Below are 16,023 nucleotides of genomic sequence, written 5' to 3' on the forward strand. Positions count from 1 at the left end.
TGGGAAGGGCGCGCGGGAGGAGAGCGCTTCCTCGTTCCCCTTAGCGGGCCGCCCTCCCCCGTCAGGGGTTGAGTCCCGCCCTCTTAAAGGGGAAGTGATGCAGGGGGAGAAGCCCGACGGGAAGGGAAGAAGGGAGGGGCGGGGAGCGGGGAGCGGGAGCTGCCGCCGTCAGGAGGCGACGGGGGTCGGCGGTGAGGTGAGGTGGGAGGTGAAGGGGGGTGGGAGGTGAGGTGAGGGGGGGGGAGGTGAGGTGAGGGGGGGGTGGGAGGTGAGGTGGTGGGGGGGTGTGAGGTGAGGTGAGGGGGGGGGTGGGAGGTGAGGTGAGGGGGGGGGTGTGAGGTGAGGTGAGGGGGGGGGGTGTGAGGTGAGGTGAGGTGGTGGTGGGGTGGGAGGTGGGGTGAGGGGGGGGGAGGTGTGAGGTGAGGGGGGGTGTGAGGTAAGGTGGTGGGGGGTGGGAGGTGAGTTGAAGGGGAGTGTGAAGTGAGGTGGTGGGGGGCTGTGAGGTGAGGTGAGGGGGGTGTGAAGTGAGGTGGTGGGGGGCTGTGAGGTGAGGTGAGGGGGGTGTGAAGTGAGGTGGTGGGGGGCTGTGAGGTGAGGTGAGGGGGGTGTGAAGTGAGGTGGTGGGGGGCTGTGAGGTGAGGTGAGGGGGGGTGGGAGGTGAGGTGAAGGGGGGTGGGAAGTGAGGTGAGGTGAGGGGGGTGGGAGGTGAGGTGTGAGGTGAGGTGAGGGGGGGTCTGAGGTGAGGTGAGGGGGGTGGGAGGGGAGGTGAGGTGGTTTTCCGCAGCCCCGGCAAACCTCTTCATTAACTGTGGCGTTTGTTGTTCCGTAGGAGGGGAAGATGAGCAAGCCCGTCACAACTTCAACGTACGTCCGCTGCCTCAGCTACGGGCTGGTGAGGCGGCTGGCAGATTTCATTGACCCGCAAGAAGGGTGGAAGAAGTTGGCAGTTGATATAACCGATCCCTCCGGCGAAAGCAGATACAACCAGATGCACATAAGGTCCTATATAGAAGTCATGTAACACAATCTTGTTTTTTGGCTGTTTAACATAAATACGGTTGTCCATCCCGTTACTGTAACTGGTTGCTGGCAGGTACTTAAGAACTCATCTTACAGTACCGTTTCCTTAGGGAACTCGAGGTAATTACTCTTAATTTTTCTGTAGTTCAGTTTTCAGACAAGCTATAGCCAAAGAAAATTGACTACGGAAATTAGGATTAATTAGAGCCACAGACATATGTATTTTTAGTGATACAGCATTGGCTGTGTAACTTTTCCATGCCCTAGAGACTACTAAACATCGACTTCGTCGTGCATCTCACACAGGAACAGCACAAGAAACAACTGGACTGTAACCTGTAATTCACTGTTCCCGAGGAAATGTCCAGCAAACGTGGGGAGCCTGAGGCCTATACCTAACAAGTTTAATTTAAAAGTAATGTCAGCAGTATTTTATGAACACCTTGCTGCTTGAAGGGCTTGTTGAATCCTTAAGCTGTTTCAAAGGTTATGAGATTTTAAATACCCTATGTATCATCTTGGGTGTCTAGTCTTTCTAGTGATGTTAGCATTGAATCTTCATTTGTCTTCGTATAATAATAATAAATCAGTCAGAGTAATGGATCTCAATTTCTGCTTAATGCCCATCTCAAAATATTCAAAATGAAGTGTGAATGCCAGATGGATGGAAAACACTTAAATTTTTTTCCATTTGATCTGTCTCTGACTTGCTCTCTGTCTCTCGCTGACATTCTTTTCTGTTAGTCCCATGTCCCTATATATTATGGGTCCTGGACAAAATGTTGAAGCCATGTATGCATGTTTTTTCCCTTAGTTTTTCTCACATTTTGCATATTTTTCCCCTGAGTTCAAATTTCTTCTATTTTTTTAGCTGCATTTTCAGAAGATTTGCAAATAATTGTACAGTGCGGTTCAGTACATTCAGATTTTTTTAAATTTTTTTTTTTTTTTGTCATTTACCTTTAATCTCTTTCCCCTCTTCATGGTTCTCGAGGTAATTTTTTTTTTAATGTTGGTCTTAATTTATCTTTTAAGGAGATTTGAAGCTTTTGTACAAATGGGAAAGAGCCCCACGTGTGAATTACTTTATGACTGGGGAACAACAAACTGTACAGTTGGTGATCTTGTGGATCTGCTGATTAGGAATCAATTCCTAGCACCAGCAAGCCTTTTGCTTCCAGGTAACTGTTACTCTTGTACATTTTGTACTGTGTTCTCAGTTTTCTAAGATGCTAAAGAGCTTCACAGTAACTTGAAAATCAGAAAGGATTAGGTCAAAATACATATTTTCCATTTTCCATTATTTGTAATAACAGTTTAAATAAGAGTTTCAAGTTCAAACGAGAGTCCTGCAGCTTACACATGGTGGCAGAATATAACCTTATGATGCTTACATGTCTCCTGATCTTAGTAAATACTAGCATTAATGTTACTTGTTTCTTCTGATTCCTAATGTAGTTAACACTTTTTCTAAATTCCATTTTCAGAAGCTGTAAGGATGGCACAAGAAGTTACATTACCTCTTTCTTCACAGGAAACCTTGCCTATACATGAGAAACAACTGCCTATACAGGAAAAAGAAGTGGCATCTGTAAAGCCTGTTTTAGTTCAGAGTACTGAGAAGCAATGTTCAGCTCCTCCCTACTTAAGTCAAGAAAATAGCAGCTCACAGTCTAGTAACACAGGTAGGCACTTAGTTTGGTGGAATTAAGTACAGTCTTTTTTTGCTGATCTGTCCTTCACCCCATGTGCAATAAAATATAACAATGCATTGAAGTAATGACTATATTCCTATCATCATGCATCTATGGGAAACGGCATCTTGCTTTTGCTCTTGTTCTGAGTGGCTGTGAATTTAGCTTGGATAATAAGATGTCAGAATACGAGATGCACCTTGCCAATAAGGTGGCTACTGTGATGGGAAACTTGACTGCTAATTAAATTTCAGTTTATTTTGTGCTACTCATAATCCTGTTGCCCTTTTTCAGTACTGATTTTGTAGACTGTTTAGCATCTTGTGTTTTAAAGCTGGATCTTACATGTCAGAAATGACTTAAGAATGCTGGAGAAAAGATGACTAAAGAAAGCATTCTAGGAAAGTATATGGTTAGTCTGTTCCTTCCTAAAGGTCCACTTTTGGGTTGCTGCCAGAAACATGATGTGATCTAGATACATTTTTTACATCTGACGCAGTGTGGCGCTTTCTGTGGTCTGCTGTACATTTGATTTCTATTACCTGTATTACAAGTATTAACAAAAAATACAATCAGAAGGCTGCTACAGTACTAGTTGTGAAGAAAATAATGCATAGCTAATTATATATATTTATCTGTGTTTCTTTTTTTTTTTTTTTTTTCCTGGTATCTTCATCACAAAGCTGGAAGTAAGGCTCCAGTATGTCAGGATTTGCATGGTAGCAAGTTTTTGGTTTAATAGAACTGAAGCAGAGAATCTATTCAGTACACTTGTTCTTAAGTGAAAACATAGTTGTGCTAAATGGCAAATATGTCTTTCAGATTTCCATAATTTTTCGTTTCATGACTTGGAAAGCGTTACAAATAATTTTGATGCGCGACCAGAATCAGCTGGAGGTAATAAACTGGGAGAAGGTGGCTTTGGTGTTGTGTTCAAAGGCTACATCAGTGGCAGAAACGTGGCTGTCAAGAAGCTTGTTGCTGTGAGTTGTTCTGGGCATTTTCCATTTTAATGACTGTGTGCTTTAGAGTATAGACCTGTTTATCTGTGGAAAGTGTTGAATGATACACTTCAAAAAGTGTCACCACGTTAAACATTAGTTGGGTTGAGAACCTTATCCTGTAGTCCCATGAGTGGTGTGAGTCAGCACAGTCACCAGAGATGAAGTCTTGCCCTTTCTGTAGCTCTGCTTTGAGTGGCTCGGGCAAGTTGTCTGGAAGAGCAGAGTCCTCCCGCAGTTCCCCTCCCTCCCCTGCACACAAGAAGTGGCAGAAGGGAAGGGGTGCTAGGGAGGTTTCCCTTTCAGAAACAGATGAACCATTCACAAGCTAAATAGGTATTGCCACAGAATTGTAGTCTTCATAACCAATGGTTTGTGTGAATAATTAAGTTTGTTATGTGTAAGTGCTATTAGTGGGTAACTCCAGTGAAATAAAATGGGTAAGTTGGTGACTGTGCTGAGACTGGATCGATTTGTCCAATAATACTGTGTTCCAAGGAATTAAAAGTCATGTTCTGATCCTTTATTTTTGAGTTGAGTAAAAAAAATACTGTTAACAGTTAAGTAGTTGTTACATGTAACTAAAATAAAGGAAGGCTTACAATTCTGATTTCTTTTTTTAATGAATAACTGTGCATTTTAATATGGCCAGTGATGTTAACGTCAAATACTTCCTTTTGTAGATGGTTGATGTTAGTGTTCAGGACTTGAAACAGCAATTTGATCAAGAAATAAAAATGATGGCGAAGTGAGTACAGTGTTATAGGATGTCATTATAGCCTTTTGTGGGAGTCTAATGTTGACAGATAACACATCAGCTAGTGTGATCCCTTATTTTTGTCTTTCTAGCATAACTTAATGATTTTCATGTTAAGTGAGAATGTTTCATACACAACATGACTGTATTTTGTTCGTTTTAAAGCACCACTGCAGAAACCTGGCTATGTGCAGTAGGGCTGAAACAAGTAATTGGGGATCAAGTTCCCTCTGCCTTGTATTTTCCTCAAATGCTGGGAGTTTTTCAGAGCATATATGAACAGGATTTTTTTGCTATAGGTGTCAGCATGAGAATCTAGTAGAATTACTTGGTTTCTCAAGTGATGGTGCTCAGCCATGTCTGGTGTACGAATACATGCCCAATGGTTCATTGCTTGACAGACTTGCTTGTCTGGTAAGTTATATATTTTCTAGTTTCCAGTTGGCTTACTTTGCTGAAGTACAGATATCTATGAAATCTTTCAAACAGTACTGAACTGTAATGGCCAAATGATGTTTTACTACTTACTTCTGTGTTCTAGAAGACAAATATGATAACAAGTATTCTTCCAATAACATTTTATACAAATGTTTTAGGCAAGTTAAAGTCAAAGCAGGCTGACAATACAATATCATGTACTAGTACCTGAAGTGGCAGAGGAGCTTAGACTTGCTATGCCTGCGTGGAGCGGAGCAGAGGGTGCTGCAGTATTGTTCCCAGTTCTGCCATTGGCATGTTCTCTGCTAGTTCTTGAGATTCTGCATTGTGAAATTGCCCTTTGTTCATTGCCTTTGTGACAGTGGTTATAACACAATGTTCATAGTCTGCGTATCTCTTTCTGAAGTGCCTAAATAAATGGGAAATATTTTTTTTCTAAGTAGTATTTTGTGTAAATGCAGTGCTTCCTTCTGATTTAATCAAATGACGTATCTTCTAGCCTTAGCCTTTAATAAATAATAAGTTGCTCTGGTTTTGGTGAGGCAGCTCTGTGTCTGAAGGACAAACAGTGGTTCGTTAGAGTGATACCAAGAGTAAGCAAGACTTAACCTAGTAGATAAATGTCCATGTTAGTCTGGTGAAGGAGTTAAAAAAAATCTGCTTCATACTAAGCAAATGCAGCTTCTGAGGTTGTAACCTGGTGAATGTTTTAAACTGTTGCTACTTCAACCCCCCATGTCCCTGGACCTAAAAATGTCATTTTGCTTTTTTCTGCACTGATCTTCCTGTTGTACTGCTTCAAGCATTTAGTAGCTGGAGAAAGAGCTGGGTTAGGGAACTGATCAGGCTGAAAAAACACTTGGTGAAAAAAATCTTTCATTTTCACCTGGAGATGTTTCCTCTGCAAGGCTGCACAGATACTTCTGCCACAACAGGAAAGAAGTGGTGTTAGGACGAGAATGAGTAGCAGTGGATGGGGAAAGGACTGGATATGTTTGGTAGCACTGCTGTCTCAGGTTGGTTTGGTTGATTTGCTTGCACACACTTATACATTTGCAATTTTTTGGTGTTTTTTTTTTTTTAAAAACGGAATTAGTGCAGAAGAGAGGCTAAGTTTTACTTAAGGCAGTGCAAGTTTATCTGTAGAAATGAGCGGTGCTTGACAGGGATGTATATGAAAATGTTCATCTGTGTAACTTTGGCCACTATCATCAAGTGAGCTTAAAGGATTGGTAGTAATTGAAAGCTAAAGTAGAAATAACTGAGGCCTTTGCAAGGAAGAGACAAACTTATGATATAAATCATAAAGAATCTAAATCAGAATCTATAAATCAGAAAGAATCTTCTGATAAAGTCGAATAGGTGAGGAATGTGCATACTGAATGTGTGTTCTTGCTGATAACTTCATTTTGTGACTTCACTGGATGTGTTTGAGGCATGGACTCCTGCTTATGTCATCATCTTCTTATCTGGGCTTTGATGAGCAGGCGAGGGAGGTGGTAGAATGATGATACTCTAATCCTTTTCCCTTGGCCACTGACAAGATTAAGAAGTGGTTTTGAAATGTAGGTGTCCTCACTTCTAAGGTCTAGTTAGGAACATGAATTGAGCTAAACTCTTGAGAAGTCGTAAATCCAAAACCACTGGAAGATTGACTTCTCATTGTTAGTAAAAACTGTTGATTGCTTTGAATTATTTGTTTTGGATTAAAAGACTCTGGTATCGGTGCTGCTACGAAGTGGAAGATGTAGTAGATACAGGTAGTTCTTTGCAGTGCAGCTGGCTTTGTAGGGTCAGAGTCAAATATTATCAAGAACACTTTTTGCGACAGGTGAATTAATCTAAGGCAAAATGCAGGGGAAAGAACTGAATGTGACAAATGCATGTATTTCTGCCCAAGTAAATTAAGAAATGTATGCTATTAGTCTTTTTAATGATTTACTTGAAAACCACAAAACATAGCAGGAAGTCGGTTTTGGATTGTGGGGGTTTTATATGTTTTCTTTTCTTTTATGTGAGCATATATATATTAGATTTTCACCTTTCTACTTGCCTTTCTCCCTTCTTATTCAAGGATGACACTCCACCAATTTCTTGGAATACAAGATGTAAAATTGTTCAAGGTACAGCAAATGGCATCAACTTTTTGCATGAAAATAATCATATTCACAGAGATATTAAAAGGTAAAAGCTGCTGACTATCGCTGGCTGCATTTTCCCTTTCCTTTTTTTTTTTTCCTTCTTTTTTTTTCTTCTTCCCCCTGTTAAAGTAATTTTAGATAGAACAAACTAAAGAAGCATTGCTTCAGTCAAGGGCACAGTCTTTTCTGCAAGTGACATCCATCACCATAATCTTGTCTGTGCCACAAGGACATGACCAGTACACACTTCTAAAGATAATTATGAGGCTATTGTAATCCGTTACTATCAAATAGTTATTTGAGTGCTGCAAGGACACCCAGAAGTTCTGTTCTTTCACAACTGCTGCTAAAAGAGCTGCTGTTAGAGAACATAATGACTTTCTAAATGGGGAATTTTTCCGATGAAAACCCACCTATTTTTTGCTTTTTCCTAGAGCATTTCTTCAGAATGTCTCCTTTGATTTACTGCTATTTATTATGAAGACAGGAAAATTACTTCAGTCAGGTTTATGAAGTTCAGGGTTCTTCAAGGATAATGTATGTTCACTTGTTTGCTATACCAGAAAATTTTCCAGGGATATCAGAGCATAGAAAAAGTGGGGGTTTTGTTGTAGGGTTGGTGGAGGTGGGTGGGGGGTGTTTGGTGGTTTGTTTTTTGTTTTTTTTTTTCCCTTCCTTGCTACAGTTTGTGTTGGTTTTTTTTTAAATACCAAAGAAGTCCAAACCCCCGAAGAAAAGCCCCAGGTGCCTTACTCCTTCTGTGGGTTAAGAAGGAGCAACTGACTGATTTGGTGTCATGGATGAATGTTTCAGTAGCTTTTTGGCTTCTGGCGACTCTGCTAAATGTAGGCCACTTTGGTTTTGTGACCTTCCAGCTTGTGAGGAACAAGGTTTTGCTTCAGCTGCCTCATAAAATGTGCTTGCTGCTTTGACAATTTATGTTTCTTCTTTCTTCCCGGCTTAAGCCTCTGGACAAGTGTAATGACTGGAAGGGACGCATTTTTTACCTTATGCTACTCTACCCTTCTAACTGCTGTGAGTTGATCATATTACAGGATTGGGTTTGGTTTGTTTTGTTTTGGTTTTTTCTTTTGTTTGGATTCCATTTTGCAACGTCTTGCACTTGCCATGTGAATAGTTCAATAAATTTGGCTGGTGTTATTAATAGTGCTGCCACTCCCAGGTAAAACATAGATGACGAGACATCTAAGAAGTTTTACTTCAGTCTTCATATCGCTATGATGTGTGGAGACAATTCGTAACCACACAGGCACTAGAACAGCTTCTCTGTAGGCTAGAGGGGCCATGATTGAATGGGTATTCTTGGAGTTGTCCATAGGTTTTTGGCTTGATTATGCCCAGGAAATAGGTCATTTATCTCTTGAAGCTTGACAGTTGCATTAAAACTTGCTTCTGTTGTGCCCTTTGTGGTGTGTCAAAAAAGTGACCACTCTTTGGGCTTGACTCAAGTTGATAAGAAGCTCAGATTTATGAGGCTGTGATCCTGTTCTTCCTTCTTGTAGAATTTGAGGTTTAAACACGGAACCAGTTGGTGGATAGTGCCTTGACTAGTGTTTGGCGTTTTGCAGTTGTCTTATAATTAACACTGTTTACAGCAGTTCTAATACCAAGTGATCTGCTGTAACTTACAGCTGTGTTAATTTTGTTGAGAAGGTTTGGTGAAAAAGAAGGGGAAGTTAGAAATACAAGTTTCTAGTAAGTGTTACATGTTGTATGTGGCTATATGGTTTTCTTACAGTTCCATTAAGGGCGTCAGAAAATGAGGAGGATTACAGAAATGCTAAATCAAGTATTTTAAAATGGTTCCACGTGCTACAAGTGGAAAAAAAAAAAAAAAAAAAAAAAAGATTAGAAGGTTTATGCTGTAATTCATCCCACTGAGTATTTTATGAACATGTTAATGTCTTTTAGATCAGTTTCGTTCTTCACGCTTTTTTAAAAGGAAGTAAAACCTGGAGATCAAGTGGAAACACAGCACATACATTATTCCAGCATTAATAAGTTTTCTGTTTCTCTTCCAGGAAAAGAGTAGAGTATTAGTATTCATTTGGCATGTGAATTTGTAATGGTTGACATAGTATTAGGTAATAGGTATAAAAAAATGCTTTTGTTAGTTCTGAGTAGAGATTTAGACAGTTAAGAATTGTACTGTGATCCAGCACCAGTTGATCAGAGCAAAGTATTCTCTATTATTCTTCTTAAAGAAAAGAGTATTCAGATCCAATACATGGGTGTAACATAATTGGGGTCTTAGAAGAAAGTTTTGTATTTGTAGGATTTGGGGTAGGGGGTGTGTGGTTTTTTCGTTGTTTTTTTTTTTCTTTTTTTTTTTCTTTTTTAATGAATTCATGCATGCATGCACGCGTAAGAAAGAACATGGATGGATCCTGGCAGCCAGTTCATAATTTATTTAGAGCAATTAATTTTGAAATGGAGCAATTTCCAATAAAACTAACTCTTGCATTTTTTGTTATATGAATAACAAATAAATGTCTTGGATTTCAAGAAACAGTCAAAATAGCAGTTTGCATTTGGTTGTTAAAGAGTTATTTTAGTCTGTTATAAAACCTAATTACTGTACTCATTTGGAAAATTCTTTTTTTTCTCCCCCCCCCAGTGCAAATATCTTATTAACCGATACATATATGCCCAAAATTTCTGACTTTGGACTTGCAAGAGCATCCGTAACATTCACACAAACAATCATGACTGAAAGAATTGTTGGAACAGCAGCCTACATGGCACCTGAAGCTCTGCGAGGAGAGATAACACCTAAATCTGATATCTTCAGTTTTGGAGTAGTAAGTAGAATGTAGGAAGCTGTATATGACTTTTTTTGTAAATGATAAAAGCATACAAAATCAAGAATATCTGAAATTAAATAATCCACTCTGATCTATCGTTTCTCCTTTCCCCAACAGATGTGCTCTTAAGATAGAGTTTCTAAACTTTGATTGGTTTAAAATCATTTGAATATGTTGATTAAAACATTGAATTTGCTAATGATTACAATAATTATGTTAAAATATAAATTTGCATGTGAAAGACTGGAGGAAAATAACATTCCAAGTTCTAGCTAAATGTAGTTTGAAGTAATGTGGAACATTGTTTCATCTTGCATACTATTGCACAAAAATGTAACTCAGGCTGGAAAAAAAAAATATTTTGAAGAAAATGATCCAAAAGTGTGTTTTACTATTTTTAAGCACCAAGAGTATGCTGTCCATGCAGGATTTGCTTTAAAGCTGAGTACAAAAAAGACATGAGCTTAATAATGAATCCTTTCTGAATAGATCCAAACCTTAATTGCTATTGACCACTTCCTTCATGGCATTTAGTTTCATGGGGAGGTAGGTCAGCTACTGTTTCTGAATACTTTGGAAATTCTTCCCTCTTGCTTTGAAGCAACACAATGTAGGGTGAGAAAAACTTGCATAGAAATTCATAAGCCACACTGCTAATAACAGTTAGTGAAAATAAAGGTAGGAACAATAGCAACAATGATCAATTGTATAGAGAGCTCTCTTTGGACAAATACAAATCCTGTGAGCATTTGTTTGAAAGACCGGTGGTCATGCTCCTTTTTGTAAATGGTATATATGCTAAGGATTATTCTGCACTTCATTTTCTCTTCTGATTTTTTTTCCCTAGGTTTTACTAGAAATAATAACGGGTCTTCCTCCAGTAGATGAAAACCGGGAGCCACAGTTACTGGTATGTTCTTTCTGCTTTCTCCTCCCCTCCCCCTGCTCCAGCATCACTTTGTATGAAATCATAGTCAGTTAACAGGTTCTGAGACAATCAAATGAGTCATCAAAATATGTAGTTATGAAAACAGCTCTTGTGTCAATGTTTGTCTTAGAGGTGAGGCTGAAAATTTCCTCTCTTGGCTGGTAGAAGATTGTTCAGTCCCCAAGGCCATCTCCTTCTGATTTGATACTGTAATTCTCTTTGTTTTGGTATGGCTTCTTATTATCATATTATCTTCTTGTCATTATGCTTTATCAGCATACCCCTGTTATACCCAGGTACCCTGATAGTTCCTCATTCACCAGAACATTTTAAACTATTCATCTTGGTTGTTTCTTTATGTTTCCTTATACTTCTTACCATTCCTGTATCAATTTTCATCTTCTTCAACTTTACTAATAATCTGCAAATACCTTGTATTTTTAACCTTAGGGAAGTTTGGAATGTAAGGGCTTTTTTGCAGGGTGAGGGGTGGGTTGAATTTTGTTTTCTTTTTTACTATTCAATTAACAATTCAGTCTGCTAATTAGGAAACTAATGTTTCAGAGTTTACTCTCTTGAATTAAAAATATTAGAAGGCTGTTCTTAATTCAGCCTTTCATTTAGCTTAAAATTAAATTCTGAACTACTTAATCCAAGGTTTTCCTAGAATATTTTTTACATAAAATTTACTAAGTATGAAATAGCATTGAAGTTTGGATTGGTTTTGTTCCATACTGTTTGATAGCAGATCACTTCCTTCACAGCTTGAGGAATACCCGTGTACTATTAATAGATTATTTTTTTTTCCTCTAAGCTGTATCTTCTGGAGTGGCATAATACTTATCCTATTGAGCTCTGTAAAGACCTTGGAGAACTCAGTCCCTGTCAGATCGGATCTTGAGGTTTGGGGGGTTTTTTTGAAGCAGGCTTTTTCAGAGGTAGGATCTAAAAAGGAATACAAAGTGTGATTTGACTGGTACAGTTTATTTTTGTAATGTACTTCTGGGAGCATAAAGAGAATGGTCAGTGCAAGATAATGTGGCATCCTTAGCTTTGAAAATTTGGACGTAGCTGAATGTTAGTCAGCAATTTCAGACTGACCCATAGAGGAAGGCAGAGGACCTGCCTCTACTCACTGACTTTTATTTCTTACTTCATTTACGATACTGACTTGTCTGAGGTATTCCTTGAACAGTATTTGTGATTACAGGTAATGCATTTCTAGTGTGTTGGAGCTGGAGAGCTTTAGACTAAAACAGTCAGGTTTAAAAATATATTTCAGACTAGAAGTTTCCTTCAGAATAGACACAGCAGCCACTGAGACTGGTGACAGAAGGCATTAGTTTACAGAAGGAGGTTTTATAAGGTTGACAAAAAACACCCCTATTCACACTTAAGCTTGCATATTTGTGGGTTATTAAGTAAACTTAAATACTTTATGTTGATCATGCTGCTTCTCTTAAAAAAGAGACAATACTACAAAACTGAGCCTTGAACTGGGAGAAGGTTAAATGTGTATGATGCAGCTTAAAGAAAATTGCTTTACAATTTTCTGTTAACTCAATTAGAAGTAATTTATAATAAAAATGTACAGTCCACTTACAGTCTCACAGGCTGTTTCCGCAGGTATTGATGAATAATTATGCTGCTGAACCATTGTCATCATTCTTTGTCTCAAAAAGTGGTTGAGAAAAGAAATGAACACTCAAAAGCAAGTGTTGAATTGTTAGTGTGGAATACGTAATGGTCAGATGCTTACAATGCTATCTGCTCATTTGTTCAAACTCTCTTGTAGCTGAGTGTCAAAGATGAAATTGAGGATGAGGAAGCAACTATTGAGGATTATGTTGATGAAAAGATGAGTGACTGGGATGCACCTTCAGTTCATAAAATGTATTCGGTTGCTCATCAGTGTCTGAATGAGAAAAAAAACAGAAGGCCAGACATAAAGATGGTATGTAGCCTTTCAGATAAAGGGCTTATTTTGAGCGTGTGTGCGCCTGTGTGGGGTTACAGTACCAGTTACTTATATTTCTATCTGTTCTCTTGCAGGTCCAACAGCATCTACAAGAGATAAAAACTTGATACGTGTTTCTTCTGATACACAAAAGTTTTTGAAATGTTTAGCAAATATTTTATTAGTATTTAGTGTGACATTATCAGCGTTTCTGCTTTCCAGAACTTTCTGGTGTGCATATAAGGTGTGCTGTTGGCCTGTCACCACTGTGCTGCTTTTGTTAAGTGAGCAGCCTTTTCACATATCCTCAGCCACTGGGCCCTCAGCATGAGAAAACTTTTTTTGTATGGACAAATTGCAGTGCTGGTGCATCTTCTCCACAGCTTTTTAAATGCATTTCTATATTAGAATCTATTTAATTCTTTTGATTTCCATGTATCAAGTACGTCAGCTGCAAAAGCGTATGACAGTAACAAGAGTAGAATGTTTTTTTCTGCAAAGTGCTTTCTTGATCAGGTGTACTAACCTTTTTCTATTGAAGACAACATTTAATAGATACAAATGGCCCTTATGTTGTCTTTTGGGGAAAAGACAATAGTAGTACCCATTTAAAACAAACTTTAGTGTTTTAACTTGAGAGTTCATATCAGTGTGAATGGACTGGTAGTGTTTGTGAATGTGACTATTTTTTAAAAAGGTTAGTTTTAGTCAAATAAATGCTGCAAGACATATTCTAAGTTGCTTGTGAATCCTTGAAAGCAAAAAACCAAAATAATTATCTTGCTGTGCAAATGCAGAAATACATACGGCTTTCTTCCGGTGAACTCTGTATGATGACAAACCATTTAATTTTTGTTCCTGGGAAGACTTTTAGCTACTTTGAGTATTTTACATGCTAGGAGAAGATTCCATATGGATTATAAATACAGATGGTTTATTTTGTTATAGGGGACAGAATAATAATTCTGTTAAGACCAGTTCTGCATTTTCTTTAGTCAAATAATTAAGCTCTTTCATACATTTATAGATATGTATGTATATTAATAAATAAATATTAAAATATACTTAAAAAAACAACATGGAAAGCTTTCTAAAATAGAAGCATTGACAGATCAAAGCAGACTAAAAATGGAATGAAAGTGACTGGTAAGATTCCAAATACTTTGGACTAAGTAGGTATGAAAATACTACCATTTTAAATGAAAGAGGTTATTTTCATGTAAACCTTTTTTGCACCTCATGAACTCTTTCTTGACAGCTTAGGGGTAGGAAAATAGTCTGCCTTACAGCTAAATTTGAAATCCATGATTATCACAGAAAAAAGAAACAATGAGAAATGATCTGACTGCATTCAGGGATATATATATATATCTCTCTATCTTTGTAGGAAGCATGTGATTTCTAACACTTGTATTTGTATCCGTAGAAGTCTGGCTATTAACTCATTCTCTATTGCCTTTCCAAACGGATAGGTTAATTTAGAAAAAGGTATCCACCTAAACAGCTTCTAGTTCTATTGAGCATAAATTGTAAAAAGCTGTTAACATAAATAAAAACGCTGTGTTATCATTGCTATTAAAACTTTGGGCCTTGGCAACAATAGTCATTTTACGTTGCTTGCATTTCTAATAATGACATTACGCTAACCTCACTGCATGGAATAAAGCTGTACAGTGGAGAAAAAAGCCGCTATAAAGCTAAACCAGAATAAAATCTGCTTAAGCCATTCTTCAGTTTTAAACATCTCCAGCTGTTAATGTGAAGGTTTCTTATTAGGTCATGTCTGCTTTTTACTGTTCCCTGGAGCTAAAATACATCCACAGTGTTGTCCTGAAGTGTGTTTGCTGCAGTAACTCCCCAGTCAGCGCTGTTCGCCTCTGGTGTGGTAGAACAATTTTGTTTATGCACCAGCCGTGATGTTCCAAGCATTAGGAGAATCTTGGCTACAAGCACATGAGCTCCTGTTCTTCTGTCACAGTAGACCACGACTCTTTGCAGGGCTGCTGTCGGCACCTGAGTTTTGGCAGTGGTTTTCCCTTACTGGAAACGAAGCATCTTTGCTACCATTTCATACAAGGAAAGCAAAATATTTTTTGAACTTGTATTATTCTGGTGAGGAATGAAAGTGTGAGGTGTTAGGTAAAGCTAACTAACTTAAGTGAGAACTTTTTAAAAAAAAAAAAAGTACACAGGGTGCAAGGAGAAGGAACTCCCCCCCCCAAGATTTTTTTTTTGACGTCTTCATAGAGTAAAGTCAGCACCTACAGCCATTAACAGGGGATAAGAGTAGCTGACTTCTTGTTCATTTATTCCCTGCAAAAACAAACTATCCTAGGATCCATACTTCTTTGTATTAATTACTATAGTAAAGCTTTCCAGGACACAAATCGGTAACTGGAGTCATTCAAGTTTTTTTGTGAGTGAAGGGATGATCTAGTTCCATAGAACTGGAGGCGAGAGAAAATTTGGTACAGTTCCTGGCGGGTGAAGAGAGCTCCGCGTGGGAGATGTTCTTGGGATAGAGACGGGGCTGGTGTGGCTGCCGTATTGCCTGTCTCGGCAGGGAACGTGCCGTGGAGGGCGTCCGAGGATCGCTACCCTCGGTGAAAGAGCCAACCTTCTGCACGTTAAGGATCTGGAGAACTCTAACATAAAGCAATTTAGTTGCCCCCAGAAGGAAGCATGAACGAAAACCAGTGAGCGATTTACTGCAGTTCCAACTAAGACTCTAGAAAGATGCAGCAAGATAAGAGCAAATGCCAAGGAGCTGAAGAAAACTGCTGTTCCGGAAACCTCTTGGAAAGGGCAGCAGCTCTCCCCACAACTACCTACCGCAGGAGGTAAGAGAATGGCTGTTAGGAGTCACACCAGAGGTGTCTGCGCAGCCAGGACTAATGGCTTCTGAGGAAGGAATGCAGGCACAGGACACCTGTGTGGAGGTACTGCATTAGGGTATGGTGGCTTTGTACAGTTTGCGGCTCATTAACTTTGAAAAGGATGCGAGGTCTTCATTAGTTATTAAGCCTCTATCAAATTTTCTTTGATCAGTTTGTCCAGTTGCCTTTTGAGCCGACACAGCTTTTACCAGCCATAGTACTTCATGTAATTGAAATGGGAAGAATTGCCTCACCTTTATATTTGGGCTGGCCAGCTGGGAGTTTTATTGAACATCCACTGACCAAAATGCAAATAAATCTGCATCTGATATTCATGGTGACACAGGGGCCTAGCCTATTCCCTCCTCTGACCTTGCTCCTGCTCC

At 38.9% G+C, this 16,023-nt stretch overlaps 1 protein-coding gene across 6 annotated transcripts; it reads left to right on the forward strand.

Annotated features, from left to right (window-relative positions):
- The first annotated feature begins 102 nt into the window (after positions 1-102).
- On the forward strand, positions 103-14,327 carry IRAK4 (interleukin 1 receptor associated kinase 4). Of its 6 annotated transcripts, none has more exons than XM_030013223.2 (12): positions 103-196; positions 830-999; positions 2,056-2,201; positions 2,508-2,705; positions 3,537-3,697; positions 4,399-4,463; positions 4,772-4,886; positions 6,985-7,094; positions 9,690-9,873; positions 10,724-10,786; positions 12,600-12,758; positions 12,857-14,327. In XM_030013223.2, exons 2-12 carry the CDS (start codon positions 839-841, stop codon positions 12,887-12,889), a joined length of 1,395 nt encoding a protein of 464 aa, XP_029869083.1. In that variant the 5' UTR covers positions 103-196; positions 830-838; the 3' UTR covers positions 12,890-14,327. The 6 variants fall into 6 exon arrangements, with proteins under 6 accessions (XP_029869083.1, XP_029869086.1, XP_029869084.1 ...); XM_030013226.2 differs by having other exon boundaries at positions 112-175; positions 833-999; XM_030013224.2 differs by having other exon boundaries at positions 162-201.
- Positions 14,328-16,023: the final 1,696 nt, after the last annotated feature.

Source organism: Aquila chrysaetos, chromosome 5 (genome assembly GCF_900496995.4).
Source record: "Aquila chrysaetos chrysaetos chromosome 5, bAquChr1.4, whole genome shotgun sequence".
NCBI classification, from domain to species: domain Eukaryota; kingdom Metazoa; phylum Chordata; class Aves; order Accipitriformes; family Accipitridae; genus Aquila; species Aquila chrysaetos.